This window comes from Phocoena phocoena, chromosome 2 (genome assembly GCF_963924675.1).
Source record: "Phocoena phocoena chromosome 2, mPhoPho1.1, whole genome shotgun sequence".
Taxonomy (NCBI): domain Eukaryota; kingdom Metazoa; phylum Chordata; class Mammalia; order Artiodactyla; family Phocoenidae; genus Phocoena; species Phocoena phocoena.
Window position 1 is genome coordinate 15,374,003 of NC_089220.1, and position 15,782 is coordinate 15,389,784.

At 42.4% G+C, this 15,782-nt stretch overlaps 1 protein-coding gene across 1 annotated transcript in view; it reads left to right on the forward strand.

Moving 5' to 3' along the window:
- Positions 1 to 6,892: 6,892 nt before the first annotated feature.
- The window catches only part of GALC (galactosylceramidase), a 59,000-nt gene continuing 50,110 nt past the window's right edge, over positions 6,893 to 15,782 (forward strand). Inside the window, exon 1 of the mRNA XM_065871105.1 lies at positions 6,893 to 7,087. Coding sequence (XP_065727177.1) covers positions 6,893 to 7,087 — 195 coding nt within the window. The remainder of the gene's footprint in view (positions 7,088 to 15,782) is intronic.

A 15,782-nucleotide genomic window follows, 5' to 3' on the forward strand; every position in this document is an offset into this window, starting at 1 on the left:
CTACTGAACTTTGGATACTTTGTGACACAGGAACAGATAACAAATTCAGTATATATATTGTTGAGTTGATGTGAATGTTGTGACATGGAGACTGGGTGCCAGTAGTCCAACGTAGACATAAATTATGAATTTGGGATTAATTCAGGCAATTGTCAGTGTTCAAGAAATTTTCCCTTTTTATAACCAAAATACTCTGTTAACTCTCTGGGTTTATGGCATATACTTAACTCATTTTAAACAAAATTTCCTAATAATCACGGTTACTTATTGCTGATTAAAAGACAACTGTCTGAAAACAAAAAAAAGAAATTTTAATCCTATGGTTTGGACATGCAAGCAGTACAGACAGACAGTAGGTGTATAAGTCAGCTCAGGCTGTCATGACAAAATACCGTAGACTGGGAGGCTTCAACCGTAGAAGCCTTGATTTTCTCATACTTCTGGAGGCTGGAAGTCCAAGATCAAGGTATCTGCCATTCAGTTCCTGGTAGGGTATCTTTTTCTGTCTTGCAGACAGCTGTCTTCTCACTGTGTTCTCACATGGTAGAGGTGGTGGGGTAGAAGGGATGAAGTGAGACAGAGAGAGGATGCGAGGGCGGGGGGCGGGGGGAGAGCCCGCAAGAGCGCACTCTGGTGTCTCTTCTTATAAGGACCCTAATCTTAGTGTATCAGGGCCCCATCCTTATGATCTCATTTAACTTTAATCACCTCCTTATTGTTTCTATCTCCAAATCCAGTCACAATGGGGGTTGGGGCTTCAATATATGAATTTTAGAGGGAAACACTTTAGCCAGTAATCAAAGTCTGAGATGGGGCGGGAAAGCAGGTTGTTGTCCAAATTATCCTCTCCTGAGGTTGGGGAGAAGTGCAGTGAGTGGGGGATGGAAACCAAACAGCATTTGAGGCTTCCATGGGGCCAGAATGCAGGAGGGGGAGGTCTTTCATCCAAACTGTTGGTGTCAAAATCAATTAAGCAAAGTGAGAAGCCAGGGCTGCTGAAGTAGCCTGTGACTGGAGGGATAGAGCCCAAAACAATACTGGCAGTCAGAGTATGGAGACAGGAGTCGGAAATCTAGGGAGGAAGATCACAGCAGTGAATGTAGAACAAGTACTGGCAGGTAATTCTTACAAATAGGCATGAATGCACATGGTGGGGTTATGTTTGCTGCATGCTGGTGCCTGGGACGACTGGCCACTACCGTTCTGTTTCTCCTTGCAGGACACCTCTGACACCCAGTGTGTGTGGGTTTTCATTCCACCAACAACCAGTTCTCCAGTACTCCAGACACCAGCTAGAAGTCCTTCAATTTAGTTCACTTCTGACACTAATTACCTGGAGTACGCACCAGATTCCACAAGGTAAGAGCTCCATCCCACAGGGCTGTTTCCACTTCAGATGCTGGTCACAAGACCTCAGTCTCCAGTACTTTGGACCAACTGGCTGTCATTTGGGGGTTCCCACAACCCACTCCTCAGGTTCAATAATTTGCCAGAATGGCTCTTGGAACTCAGGAAAGCATTTTACTGACATTTACCAGTTTGTTACAACTGAACCACTGTTAGATATTGTTACAGGCTGAATTTTGTCTGCCTCAAATTCATATGTTGAAGCTCTAACCCCAGTGCCTCAGAATGTGACTGTATTTGGAGATAGGGCCTTTATAGATGTGATTAAGTTAAAATGAAATTGTTAGCATGGGCCCTAACCCAATCTGACTGGTATCCTTATAAGAAGAGGAAATTTGGATACACAAAGAGACACCAGGGATGCGCACGCACAGAGGGGAGACCGTGTGAGGATGCAGAGAGATGGTGGCCACCTGCACGCCAAGGAGAGAGACTTCAGAAAAAGCCGAAGTTCCCACCACATCGATGCTGAATTTCAGAACTCTGAGAAAATAAATTTCTGTTGTTTAAACCACTGTTTTGTTGTATTTTGTTATGGCAGCCCCAGCAAAGAGTGGATATCCTTCAATCTCATCTTTAGCAGCCAGAGGCAACCCAGGGCCTGGCATACATGAGATCTGCTCAGTCCAACCCCGGCACCACTGGCCACATGTGGCTATTGTACACTTGACATGAGGCCAATCTGAATTGAGGTGTGCTATCTGTGTAAGACACACTCTAGATTGTTGAAACCTTCGTATGAAAAAACCCCCACAAAATCTTTTATTAATATATTTTCATATTGATTACATATTTATCAATAGTATTTTGGATATCTGGGGTTAAATAAAATGTATCATCAAAAATTAATCTCACCTGCTTTTTTTTTTTTAACTTTAATGTGGCTACTAGAAAATTTCAAATTATGTATGTGCTTTGCCTTACATTTGTGGGATGGAATTGTACTAGATGTTTAAAAAAATCTTTTGAGCCATGGGAACCTCTTGTACTCCTATTTTCTTCATGCCTAAGACTTGAAATTAGGTGGACTCTAGAATTCTTCCCCTGGTAGGAGTGCAGAAAATGGTATTGACGATCCAAAGAAGAATAGACATATCACAGGTGAAATAGGAGGACAGCAAAACTTCCTGGAGTTCCTTTATTGGAACTAATCTATGCATTAACAATTACCAACAGGGACTTCCCTGCCGGTCCAGTGGTTAGGACTCCACGCTTCCACTGCAGTGGGTGTGGGTTCAATCCCTGGTGGGGGAACTAAGATCCCACATGCTGTGCAGTACAGCCAAAAGAAAAACCAAAACCCAAAAACAACAACAAAACCCCCCAAAAAACAATTACCAACAAAAGAACTACAGGTGGTGAAGGCAGTGTTTAAAGTGGGGTAAATGCAGACCCAGAGGCTGAGAATTCTCTGCAGTGATCTCATCTGGTCTTGATTATTACCTGGTGTATCAGTCAGGGTTCTCAGCTGCAGATAACAGCACCGTCTTTGGCTAACCTGAGCAAAAATGAAAGACTTAGAAAGAAATCAAGACAAGGCACAGAATTGCTGCTGAGGCTGCAGAACCCGTCTTGTGAAATGGGCTAGGGCCAAAGGACTAGAAAGGCAGCCCAGGTCATCCTGCCTGAGCAGTAGGTTAGGATGGCACTTCTCACCCTACTGCTCCTGGCACTTGAAGCCCATCTGGTGGAGCCTCTATGCCACCACCTCCTCTGCACTCTGACACTGCTCCAGGGTGCTTTCTCAGCTGTCCATACATCTAATCACTCTTCCAAGATCAAAGTCACAGGTTTGGGGAACTGACTGAGGGAGCTGGGTCACTGGGGCTCTAGAGCCCATGCTGCTGGGGGTGAGACGAGGGAGGATGTGGCGCCTTAACTCCTGAAAGAGGTGGAATCTGCCTCCCACCAAGACTCGCATGAGTGGAACCAGCCACACGGGACATGGATTTGGATGAGTGTAGACAACAAAAACAGAAAAAAAATTCAGACCAGTACAAAGACAGGAAGAATCCTTTTCCTCAGGACTGTCTTAGTTTTGTGGAGAGCAATAAACTCAAGAGCTACACTATAGTTAATCTGTATTCTATTTATGTTATTATTTATATAATAAACCCTTTCATAGCATGCAGGATGATTATATATATATATAAATATAAATATGGTGGTCACTCTTCTAAATGTTTCATAAATATTAATTCTGCTAACCTTCATATCAACTTCTCTATCATCATCTCTATTTATGGATGGTTAAACTGAAGCCCAAAGAAGTAAAGTAACTTGGCCAAAATCACACAGCTAGTAGGTGGTAGGAGAGATTTGAAGCTATGTAGTCTGGGGCTCCAGGGCTGATCGTTTAACTACTATACCACACTGCTCCTTACTACAGCAATTTTTATCTGTAGTTATGCCTAAGAAGATGTTTAGTAAGCAATATATAATTTATTCCATCATGTGGGTTCTGTCCTTTGAACCATTTTTACTGCCTTTATATATAAAGCCCTGAGTTTACAGAGAGAAGTCTTTGAATAGCGGGTGATGTAATTAACAACTGCAATCAAGCAACTTACCTACAAGTTGTAAAGATCAGATAAATGACAGATGTTACAGGATAGTTCATGATAAGAAAATACTTCATACTTTTGGCCCCAGAGGACTCTTACTTTAAGAAATGTTTTCAACTTCTTTTATAAATAATTCTTTTTTCTTAACCCCTTATATGATTTTTCAGTGATTTTCTAAAAATCAAACTTTTATTTTGTTGTGTCAAGATATTGAGTCCTATCCAGACCCCTGGTTATACAGGAATTTACTCATGTTTTCTAATAGAACTTGTAAGGTTTCATTTATTTACATTTAGAGCTTTATCCATTTGGCAGTTATACTTATGTGTGGTGTGAGGTGTAGATCTAAAATTTGATCTTTTCCCAAATAGTTATCCAGTTGTCCCAATATCATGTTTTAAAAATCCCATCCTCTTCCAGTGATTTAAGACACCATCACCACAGTGATTTCTGTTTCTTTAAGTTCAACTTAACAAATATATATTGAGTACACACCATGGGTTGGACACTGCACTTAAGAAGTACAAAGAAGAAGACTTTCAAGGCCTCTGGCCTTGAACTTGTGGCAGCCTAATTCAGACTTCTAAAAGTAAAGCCATTTCTTAAAGTGAGACAACAGACTTTATCAATAACGTTTCATTAAAAGGCAAGATCGCTCACTTTTCTCAAGACCATCTGATTTTGATCACTTCAGAAAACTGAGAAATTTGCTGTGGCTGAAGTATAGCTGTGATACTCAGAAACGTTGCTTATTTAAGAGAAAAAGTGTCCTTACTTTTTAAACTCATCTGACTTTTGAGAACTGAGAAATGCTTCTTTCCTACTGTCTGGTGTATATCAGGGACCCTGAAACCACAGAAGAAAGGGAAGCCGAACACACAATCACTTGTCTGATAACGGCCGTTTCCCTTTATCTCATGTCTTGAGCACATCTGAGTGCCGTGCCCAGCAGTTCAAGGATCTCTCTTTCTCAGCTTGTATTTACTGCTTTTTTATTAGAAACTTTTTTTTTTTTTTTTTCCCGGTACGCAGGCCTCTCACTGTTGTGGCCTCTCCCGTTGCGGAGCACAGGCTCCGGACGCGCAGGCTCAGCGGCCATGGCTCACGGGCCCAGCCGCTCCGCGGCATGTGGGATCTTCCCGGACCGGGACACGAACCCGTGTGCCCTGCATCGGCAGGCGGACTCTCAACCACTGCGCCTCCAGGGAAGCCCTATTAGAAACTTTCTCGTCTAATGGTTTCCTGAGCGTAGATTAGAAATTTGCAACAAGAGACATTTTCCCTGGTAAGGAATTACTTTGGTTATGAACTAATGGGAACTAGTGGTACATATTTACTGTTAAATATTCTGTTTCCTCTTTTACAAATATCACACATTGCACAAATATTTGTGGTGTGCCTTCCAAATACAAGGTGCAACAGTGTGTTACGGAATGACATATGCTGGGTTCTGGTTTCAACTTCCCAGTTTCGCTTGTATGGTATTTTTTCCTCTATTTTCTTCTAGTTACATGATTATGCAGATGTTACATGCATATCCCAGACATAAAATCTCAGGGTTGGTAGGAAGCTTAGCAGTTACTTGATTTATCAGCCACGTCTTGCATCCACTGGTGCTCCGCTCACGTTTAAAATTTTATTAGAACAGATGGATCAGAGTGAGTTCAGAGAAGGTACGTCTATGGAACTTGACTAGTAACTGACTTGAATCACAGTATGGTGATTGTAAGGAAGGTAGTTCAGATAAGTGCTGTATGGGGAAAAGAAGAAATGGAAGAAAACAAGTGGCCAATATACAGGGAACTATATAATTTATCATACAAGCCAGAACATTTTTGAGGGTGAAAGGGATACTATTAATAATTATGTTAGGACAATAGACACAAGCTGGGACTGTCCTTGGTAAATCATAATAGATCTATAGTAATTTAGGAAGATGGAAAGAGTAAGCATACTGTCCATTAAGAACCTAGAGATATCATAAGGGCCTGACGAGTGTGTTTACGGGACTGCCCAGATAAATTTTTCCTCCTGGTATAATCGTAGTCTTGACATTTAAATTTACGTTTGCAGTTAAGGGGCAAAACAATCAGATCTGGGGATCAGAGATGCTTTCTCTGCAGCCTCTCAATAGTCTCTTCAATTTGTTTCAATACCAAGGAAATCAGAAATCTCAGACCAATGCCGGATGTGGCAGGAACCCCAGGACAATCCACAACTTCCCTGCCAATTTAGGGTTATCTGCCTGGAACCATTTCAACTGGCAGCGGCAAGTACCTTATGAAGCAACCAGGATGAAGTTGTTACCAGGATAAAGTTGTTACCAGGATGAAGATCCATGTCAGCTAAGGCTTGCTGAGTGTGTCACGCATTCAGCTAAGATTTACTGCCTGTCTGTTGCCTTACTCGTATTTCATTTAATCATATGTCCCCATGCGGCTGCTCTTCTTGCTTCATCTTACGTAAGAGGAGACTCAGGCTCATAAAGCTAAGTGACTCCACCAAGGTGACAGCCGAACAGGGACTAGGATAGAGACTCAAGCCTGCTCCTCTTTCTCGTTCTGCCACGTACTGGCAGGTGGCAGAAGCGCCCGGAGACGTTCGGGGAGGTCCATAGTAGGCCACGCACTGCCCTGCTCCCTTGGCCTTGGACATCCACCTCCCCTTCGATAAAGTGCTCCAGTGGGTGAAGCCGAAGGAGAGGCAGCGAACGGATACACGCGAAGGCTTAACCCGGACCGTGAACTTGGGCCGAGTAGGAAAGGCTCGCTCCGCCCTCCCCCAACATTACGGCGGCTGCGTCAACGAGCTGCGGCCCACACTCAACATGGCGGCGGCGGCGCCAGCGGCCTCCTGCCCTTCTCCATCATGGCGGCAACCGGACCCGCCTCCGCGGGCGCCGGAGTCATGTGACCCACACAATGGCTGAGCACCTACTCCAGGCTTCCTGGAAACGCCAAGTGAAAGCCATGACGGCCGCCGCGGGTTCGGCGGGCCAAGCCGCGGTGCCTCTGCTGCTGTGCGCGCTCCTGGCGCCCGGCAGCGCGTACGTGCTCGACGACTCCGATGGGCTGGGCCGCGAGTTCGACGGCATCGGAGCTGTCAGCGGCGGCGGGGTGAGCAGCGGGGGGTGGGACGCACGGGTGGCGTCAGGGCACAGCTCCGTCTCGCCCCACAAGCCCCCGCGGCGTAGCCCAGCGTTTCGATGCTCTCCCGTTGCGGCCCGGCTCCCGGCGGGCGCCCTTCGCCTGGCTGTCCAGACCCGCCGGCCGCGGGGCTGGAACCTGCGTTTACTGGTTTAAAATGAACCTGTAGAGCCAGTTAGATTTAACAGATCCGGGGGTCCACCGAGTAAGTGACAGGTCTAGATAGCGACAAGGCTGGAGCTCAAACCCTTCCTTTCTCTGGGCAGCGGGGCATGTGTGTGTGTGGGGTCTCTTCGCCTTGGAGAGGGCACTCTGGGAGGGTCGCTCCAGAGACGGCCAGGGAGCCGAGGAGCATGCGTCTGCTGAAGAGGATGCCCCAGTGGGATGCTTTGGCTGTGCCTCTTCTTTTTTAGGGAGGGGGTTCGGGAGTGCTGGACTAGTACTGCAGGATGCGGTTGGGCTCTTTCAAAGGGTCAAGTACCGAATAAGTTTTTTTTTTTTTTTGCGGTACGCGGGCCTCTCACTGTTGTGGCCTCTCCCGTTGCGGAGCACAGGCTCCGGACGCGCAGGTTCAGCGGCCATGGCTTACGGGCCCAGCCGCTCCGCCGCATGTGGGATCTTCCCGGACCGGGGCACGAACCCGCGTCCCCTGCATTGGCAGGCGGACTCTCAACCATGGCGCCACCAGGGAAGCCCCCGGATAAGTTTTTGTTTGGAGGCACAGCAGGTATCTCAAGGCCTCTTTAGGAAGGTGAGAGGCTAGAAACTGTCTGGGACCTTTTTTTTTTTTTTTTCTTTTTCTAATGGCAGCCTACACCAGTTATCAACTGATAGTTTAGGATTGTTTACTGTTGGAGGATTGTTTTCCCCTGGGATGGCAAAGGCCTAAGAGGGTGAGTTGCCCTCTGGAAGGGGCAGTGCCTCATTGGTGGCTATTTATGTGTGTGAGGAGAGGGAAACGATGGGTCACCAGTCAAGATAGTGACTCACCACCGTTAAGATGCATAAGAATCACCTGGTCGTTTGTTTCCATGCAGACTCTGGCCTCCCCGCCAGCTCCCATTCTGACTTTACAGTTCTGGAGTGGGGCCTGAAAATCTGCTTTTTAACAAATGCGCCAGTGCCTTCTCATACTAAATGTTGAGAGAACTATTTTCCTGATTCAAGGATATCTGGAGCAAGCGGTTTTTTGTTTTTTAAATAAAATTTTAATTTAAAGATAGTTTCTGATTTACAGAAAATTTGCCAAGACAATACAGAGTTCTCATATACCCTGTAGCCAGTTGTCTCCTGTTATCAGCATCCCACATTAGTACGGGACATTTGTCCCAACCAATATTAATTATGTTAATGAAAGTCTGTACTTCCTTTCATATTTCCTTAGTTGTTACCTAATGCTCTTTTTCGGTTTCAGGATCCTATCCAGGATACTAATTGCATTTAATTGGCATGTCTTTTTAGTCTTTTTTAGGCTGTGTCACTTGGGATAAGTTTGTATTGTCTGGGCATTTTAAAATACTTACGTTAAGGGAGACATGAGGGCCATTCCAGCTTAATGCAACGTTTGTGTGGGCACAGCTGGTAATTTCCTTAGTTCCCTAGTCATGCTGATGGGTGGCTCCTAGGCCTGGGAGCTTGCCACAGTAGCTTGATTGTTCTTGGCTCCTAAAAATTTACTTAGTCCTGTCTCATGCTCTTTGTAACCATTGTCTTGTCTTTGTTTTATCCCCTTGTGTTTATAGCTTTTGGGTCCATGGGGTTTATGGTGGCAGATCTTTGGGTGAGAGGGATTTTCTTTTTTGTACCCCAGATCATAGCTAAAACTGATTTTATTTGAAAATGGTAAGGCAGAATTCTTGAATTGGTTGAATGGGTTGTTTGTTGGGTTGAGTCAGATTGGTGCTTGTATCTTTAGATGCAATTCAGAACCAGCTTGAATGCTTGCTTGCTGGGTGGATGTTCTGGGCTGGTCTCAGCCTATTGATAACCAGTGCTTTGGAGGGACTGGTCCTTGTGCTTCTTTTTATTCTTTTTTTTTTTTTTAACGTTTTTATTGGAGTATAACTGCTTTACAATGGTGTGTTAGTTTCTGCTTTATAACAAAATGAATCAGTTATACATATGCATATATCCCCATATCTCTTCCCTCTTGCATCTCCCTCCCACCCCCCCTCCCTATCCCACCCCTCTAGCTGTTCACAAAGTACCGAGCTGATCTCCCTGTGCTATGTGGCTACTTCCCATTAGCTATTAATTTTACATTTGATAGTATATGTATGTCCATGCCACTCTCTCACTTTGTCCCAGTTTACCCTTCCCCCTCCCCATGTCCTCAAGTCCATTCTCTAGTAGGTCTGCGTCTTTATTCCCATCTTGCATCTAGATTCTTCATGACTATTTTTTTTTTCAGATTCCATATATATGTGTTAGCATGTGGTATTTGTTTTCTCTTTCTGACTTACTTCACTCTGTATGACAGACTCTAGGTCCATCCACCTCACTACAAATAACTCAATTTTGTTCCTTTTTATGGCTAATATTCCATTGTATATATGTTCCACATCTTCTTTATACATTCATCTGTTGATGGACACTTAGGTTGCTTCCATGTCCTGGCTATTGTAAATAGAGCTGCAGTGAACATTGTGGTACATGACTCTTTTTGAATTATGGTTTTCTCAGGGTATATGCCCAGTAGTGGGATTGCTGGGTCGTATGGTAGTTCTATTTTTAGTTTTTTAAGGACCCTCCGTACTGTTCTCCATAGTGGCTGTATCAATTTACATTCCCACCAACAGTGTATGAGGGTTCCCTTTTCTCCACACCCTCTCCAGCATTTACTGTTTGTAGATTTTTTGATTATGGCCATTCTGACTGGTGTGAGGTGATATCTCACTGTAGTTTTGATTTGCATTTCTCTAATGATTAATGATGTTGAGCATTCTTTCATGTGTTTGTTGGCAATCTGTATATCTTCTTTGAAGAAATGTCTGTTTAGGTCTTCTGCTTTTTTGGATTGGGTTGTTTTTTTTTTTGATATTGAGCTGCATGAGCTGCTTGTAAATTTTGGAGATTAATCCTTTGTCAGTTGCTTCATTTGCAAATATTTTCTCCCATTCTGAGGGTTGTCTTTTCATCTTGTTTGTGGTTTCCTTTGCTGTGCAAAAGCTTTTAAGTTTCATTAGGTCCCATTTGTTTATTTTTGCTTTTATTTCCATTTCTCTAGGAGATGGGTCAAAAAGGATCTTGCTGTGATTTATGTCATAGAATGTTCTGCCTATGTTTTCCACTAAGAGTTTGATAGTGTCTGGCCTTGCATTTAGGTCTTTAATCCATTTTGAGTTTATTTTTGTGTATGGTGTTAGGGAGTGATCTAATTTCATTCTTTTACATATAGCTGTCCAGTTTTCCCAGCACCACTTATTGAAGAGGCTGTCTTTTCTCCATTCTGTATTCTTGCCTCTTTTATGAAAGATAAGGTGACCATATGTGCATGGTATTATCTCTGGGCTTTCTATCCTGTTCCATTGATCTATATTTCTGTTTTAGTGCCAGTACCATACTGTCTTGATTACTGTAGCTTTGTAGTATAGTCTGAAGTCCAGGAGCCTGCTTCCTACAGCTCCGTTTTTCTTTCTCAAGATTGCTTTGGCTATTTGGGGTCTTTTGTGTTTCCATACAAATTGTGAAATTTTTTGTTATAGTTCTGTGAAAAATATCAGTTGTAGTTTGATAGGGATTGCATTGAATCTGTAGATTGTTTTGGGTAGTATACTCATTTTCACAATGTTGATTCTTCCAATCCAAGAACATGGTATATCTCTCCATCTATTTGTATCATCTTTAATTTCTTTCATCAGTGTCTTATAATTTTCTGCATACAGGTCTTTTGTCTCCTTAGGTAGGTTTATTCCTAGGTATTTTATTCTTTCTGTTGCAGTGGTAAATGGGAGTGTTTTCTTAATTTCACTTTCAGGTATTTCATCGTTAGTGTATAAGAATGCAAGAGATTTCTGTGCATTACTTTTGTATCCTGCTACTTTACCTAATTCATTGATTAGTTCTAGCAGTTTTCTGGTAGCATCTTTAGGATTCTCTGTGTATAGTGTCATGTCATCTGCAAACAGTGACAGCTTTGCTACTTCTTTTCCCATTTGGATTCCTTTTATTTCTTTTTCTTCTCTGATTGCTGTGGCTAAAACTTCCAAACCTATGTTGAATAAAAGTGGTGAGAGAGGGCAGCCTTGTCTTGTTCCTGATCTTAGTGGAAATGGTTTCAGTTTTTCACGATTGAGGATGATGTTGGCTGTGGGTTTGTCATATATGGCCTTTATTATGTTGATGTAAGTTCCCTCTGTGCCTACTTTCTGGAGGTTTTTTATCATAAATCGGTGTTGAATTTTGTCAAAAGCTTTCTGTGCATCTATTGAGATGATCATATGGTTTTTTTCCTTCAATTTGTTAATATGGTGTATCACATCAATTGATTTTGCATATATTGAAGAATATACATTCTTGCATTCCTGGGATAAACCCCACTTGATCATGGTGTATGATCCTTTTAATGTGCTGTTGGATTCTGTTTGCTAGTATTTTGTTGAGGATTTTTGCATCTATGTTTATCAGTGATACTGGTCTGTAGTGGGTTTTTTTTTGTGACATCTTTTTCTGGTTTTTGTATCAGGGTGATGGTGGCCTCGTAGAATGAGTTTGGGAGTGTTCCTCTCTCTGCTGTTGTGGAAGAGTTTGAGAAGGATGGGTGTTAGCTCTTCTCTAAATGTTTGATAGAATTTGCCTGTGAAGCCATCTACTCCTGGGCTTTTGTTTATTGGAAGATTTTTTTTTTTTTTTTTGTGGTAGTGGGCCTCTCACTGTTGTGGCCCCTCCCATTGTGGAGCACAGACTCCAGACGCACAGGCCCAGCGGCCATGGCTCACGGGCCCAGCCGCTCCGCGGCATGTGGGATCCTCTCAGACCACAGCACGAACCCGTGTCCCCTGCATTGGCAGGCAGACTCTCAGCCACTGCGCCACCAGGGAAGCCCATATTGGAAGATTTTTAATCACAGTTTCAATTTCAGTGCTTGTGATTGGTCTGTTCATATTTTCTGTTTCTTCCTGGTTCAGTCTCGGAAGGTTGTGCATTTCTAAGAGTTTGTCCATTTCTTCCAGGTTGTCCATTTTATTGGCATAGAGTTGCTTGTAGTAATCTCTCATGATCCTTTGTATTTCTGCAGTGTCAGTTGTTACTTCCCCTTTTTCATTTCTAATTCTATTGATTTGAGTTTTCTCCCTTTTTTTCTTAATGTTTCTGGCTAATGCTTTATCAATTTTGTTTATCTTCTCAGAGAATCAGATTTTAGTTTTATTGATCTTTGTTATCGTTTCCTTCATTTCTTTTTCATTTATTTTTGATCTGATCTTTATGATTTCTTTCCTTTTGCTAACTTATGGTTTTTTTCCTTCTTCTTTAATTGCGTTAGATATAATGTTAGGTTGTTTACTTGAAATGTTTCTTGTTTCTTAAGGTAGGATTGTATTGCTATAAACTTCCCTCTTAGAACTGCTTTTGCTGCATCCCATAGGTTTTGGGTTGTTGTGTTTTTATTGTCATTTGTTTTTAGGTATTTTTTGATTTCTTCTTTGGTTTCTTCAGTGATCTCTTGGTTATTAAGTAGTGTATTGTTTAGCCTCCATGTGCTTGTATTTTTTACATACTTTTTCCTGTAATTGATATCTAATCTCATAACATTGTGGGCAGAAAAGATACTTGATACAACTTCAATTTTCTTAAATTTACCAAGGCTTGACTTGTGATCCAAGATATGATCTATCCTGGAGAATGTTCCATGAGCACTTGAGGAAAAAGAGTATTATGTTGTTTTGGGGTGGAATGTCCTATAAATATCAATTAAGTCTATGTTGTTTAATGTATCATTTAAAGCTTGTCTTCCCTTATTTATTTTCATTTTGGATGATCTGTCCACTGGTGAAAGTGGGGTGTTAAAGTCCCCTACTATGATTGTGTTACTGTCGATTTCCCCTTTTATGGCTGTTAGTATTTGCCTTATGTATTGAGGTGCTCCTATGTTGGGTGCATAAATATTTACAATTGTTGTATCTTCTTCATGCATCGATCCCTTGATCATTATGTAGTGTCCTTCTTTGTCTCTTGTAATACTCTTTGTTTTAAAGTCTATTTTGTCTGATATGAGAATTGCTACTCCAGCTTTCTTTTGATTTCCATTTGCATGGAATATGTTTTTCCATCCCCTCACTTTCAATCTGTATGTGTCCCTAGGTCTGAAGTGGGTCTCTTGTAGACAGCATATATAAGGGTCTTGTTTTTGTATCCATTCAGCCAGTCTATGTCTTTTGGTTGGAGCGTTTAATCCATTTACATTTTAGGTAATTATTGATACGTATGTTCCTATTACCATTTTCTTAATTGTTTTGGGTTTGTTATTGTAGGTCCTTTCCTTCTGTTGTTTCCTGCCTAGAGAAGTTCCTTTAGCATTTGTTGTAAAGCTGGTATGGTGTTGCTGAATTCTGTTAGTTTTTACCTGTCTGTAAATGTTTTAATTTCTCTGTCAAATCTGAATGAGATCCTTGCTGGACAGAGTAATCTTGGTTGTAGGTTTTTCCCTTTCATCACTTTAAATAGTCCTGCCACTCCCTTCTGGCTTGCAGAGTTTCTGCTGAAAGATCAGCTGTTAACCTTATGGGATTCCCTTGTATGTTATTTGTTGTTTTTCCCTTGCTGCTTTTAATATTTTTTCTTTGTATTTAATTTTTGACAGTTTGATTAATATGTGTCTTGGTGTGTTCTCCTTAGATTTATCCTGTATTGGACTCTCTGTGCTTCCTGCATTTGATTAACTATTTCCTTACCTATATTAGGGAAGATTTCAACTATAATCTCTTCAAATATTTTCTCAGTCCCTTTCTTTTGCTTTTCTTCTTCTGCGACCCCTATAATTCGAATATTGGTGCGTTTAATGTTGTCCCAGAGGTCTCTGATACTGTCCTCAATTCTTTTCATTCTTTTTTCTTTATTCTGCTCTGTGATAGTTATTTCCTCTATTTTATCTTCCAGGTCACTTATCCGTTCTTCTGCCTCAGTTATTCTGCTATTGATCCCTTCTAGAGTATTTTTAATTTCATTTATTGTGTTGTTCATCATTGTTTGTTTGCTCTTTAGTTCTTCTCGGTCCTTGTTAAACATTTCTTATATTTTCTCCATTCTATTTCCAAGATTTTGGACCATCTTTAATTATTCTGAATTCTTTTTCAGGTAGACTGCCTATTTTCTCTTCACTTGTTACGTCTGGTGGGTTTTTACCTTGCTCCTTCATCTGCTGTGTGTTTCCTTGTCTTCTCATTTTGCTTAACTTACTGTGTTTGGGGGCTGCAGGTTTGTAGTTCCTGTTGTTTTTGGTGTTTGCCTCCAATGACTAAGGTTGGTTCAGTGGGTTGTGTAGGCTTCCTGGTGGAGGGAACTAGTGCCTGTGTTCTGGTGGATGAGGCTGGATCTTGTCTTTCTGGTGTGCAGGCCCATGTCTGATGGTGTGTTTTGGGGTGTCTGTGACCTATTATGATTTTAGGCAGCCTCTCTGCTAATGGGTGGGGTTGTGTTCCTGTCTTGCTAGTTGTTTGTCAAAGGATGTCCAGCACTGTAGCTTGCTGGCCATTGAGTGGAGCTGGGTCTTGGCGCTAAGATGGAGAGCTCTGGGAGATTTTTGCTATTTGATAATACGTGGAGCTGGGAGTTCTCTGGTGGACCAATGTCTCGAACTTGGCTCTCCTACGTCAGAAGCACAGCCCTGATGCCTGACTGGAGCACCAAGAGCCTGTCATCCACACGGCTCAGAATAAAAGGGAGAAAAGAAAGAAAGAAAAAGATAAAATAAATAAAGTAAGATTAAATTAAAAAGTTATTAAAAAACAAAAAATTATTTAAAAAATTTTAAAGTAATTTAAAAAAAAGAAAGAAGAAAACAACCAAACCAGAAAGCAAATCCACCAATGATAGCAAGTGCTGAAGTTTATTAAAAAGAGAAAAGAAAAAAAAAAAAAAAAGGACAGAACCCCAGGACAAATGGTAAAAGCAAAGCTATACAGACAAAATCACACACAGAATCATACGCATACACACTCACAATAAGAGAAAAAGGGAAAAAAAAATTACTCCCCAAATCCACCTCTTCAATTTGGGGTGATTCATTGCCTGTTCACGTATTCCACAGATGCAGGGTACATCAAGTTGATTGTGGAGCTTTAATCCGCTGCTTCTGTGGCTGCTGGGAGAGATTTCCCTTTCTCTTCTTTGTTCGCACAGCTCCCGGGGTTCACCTTTGGATTTGGCCCCGCCTCTGCGTGTAGGTCGCCTGAGGGCGTCTGTTCTTCGCTCAGACAGGATAGGGTTAAAGAAGCAGTTGATTCGGGGGCTCTGGCTCACTCAGGCCGGGGAGAGGGAGGGGTACGGATCCGGGGTGAGTCTGCGGCGGCAGAGGCCACTGTGATGTTGCAACAGCCGGAGGCGCGCCGTGCGTTCTCCCTGGGAAGCTGTCCCTGGGTCACGGGACCCTGGCAGCGGCGGGCTGCACAGGCTCCTGGGAGGGCAGGTGTGGATAGTGACCTGTGGTTGCACACGGGCTTCTTGGTGG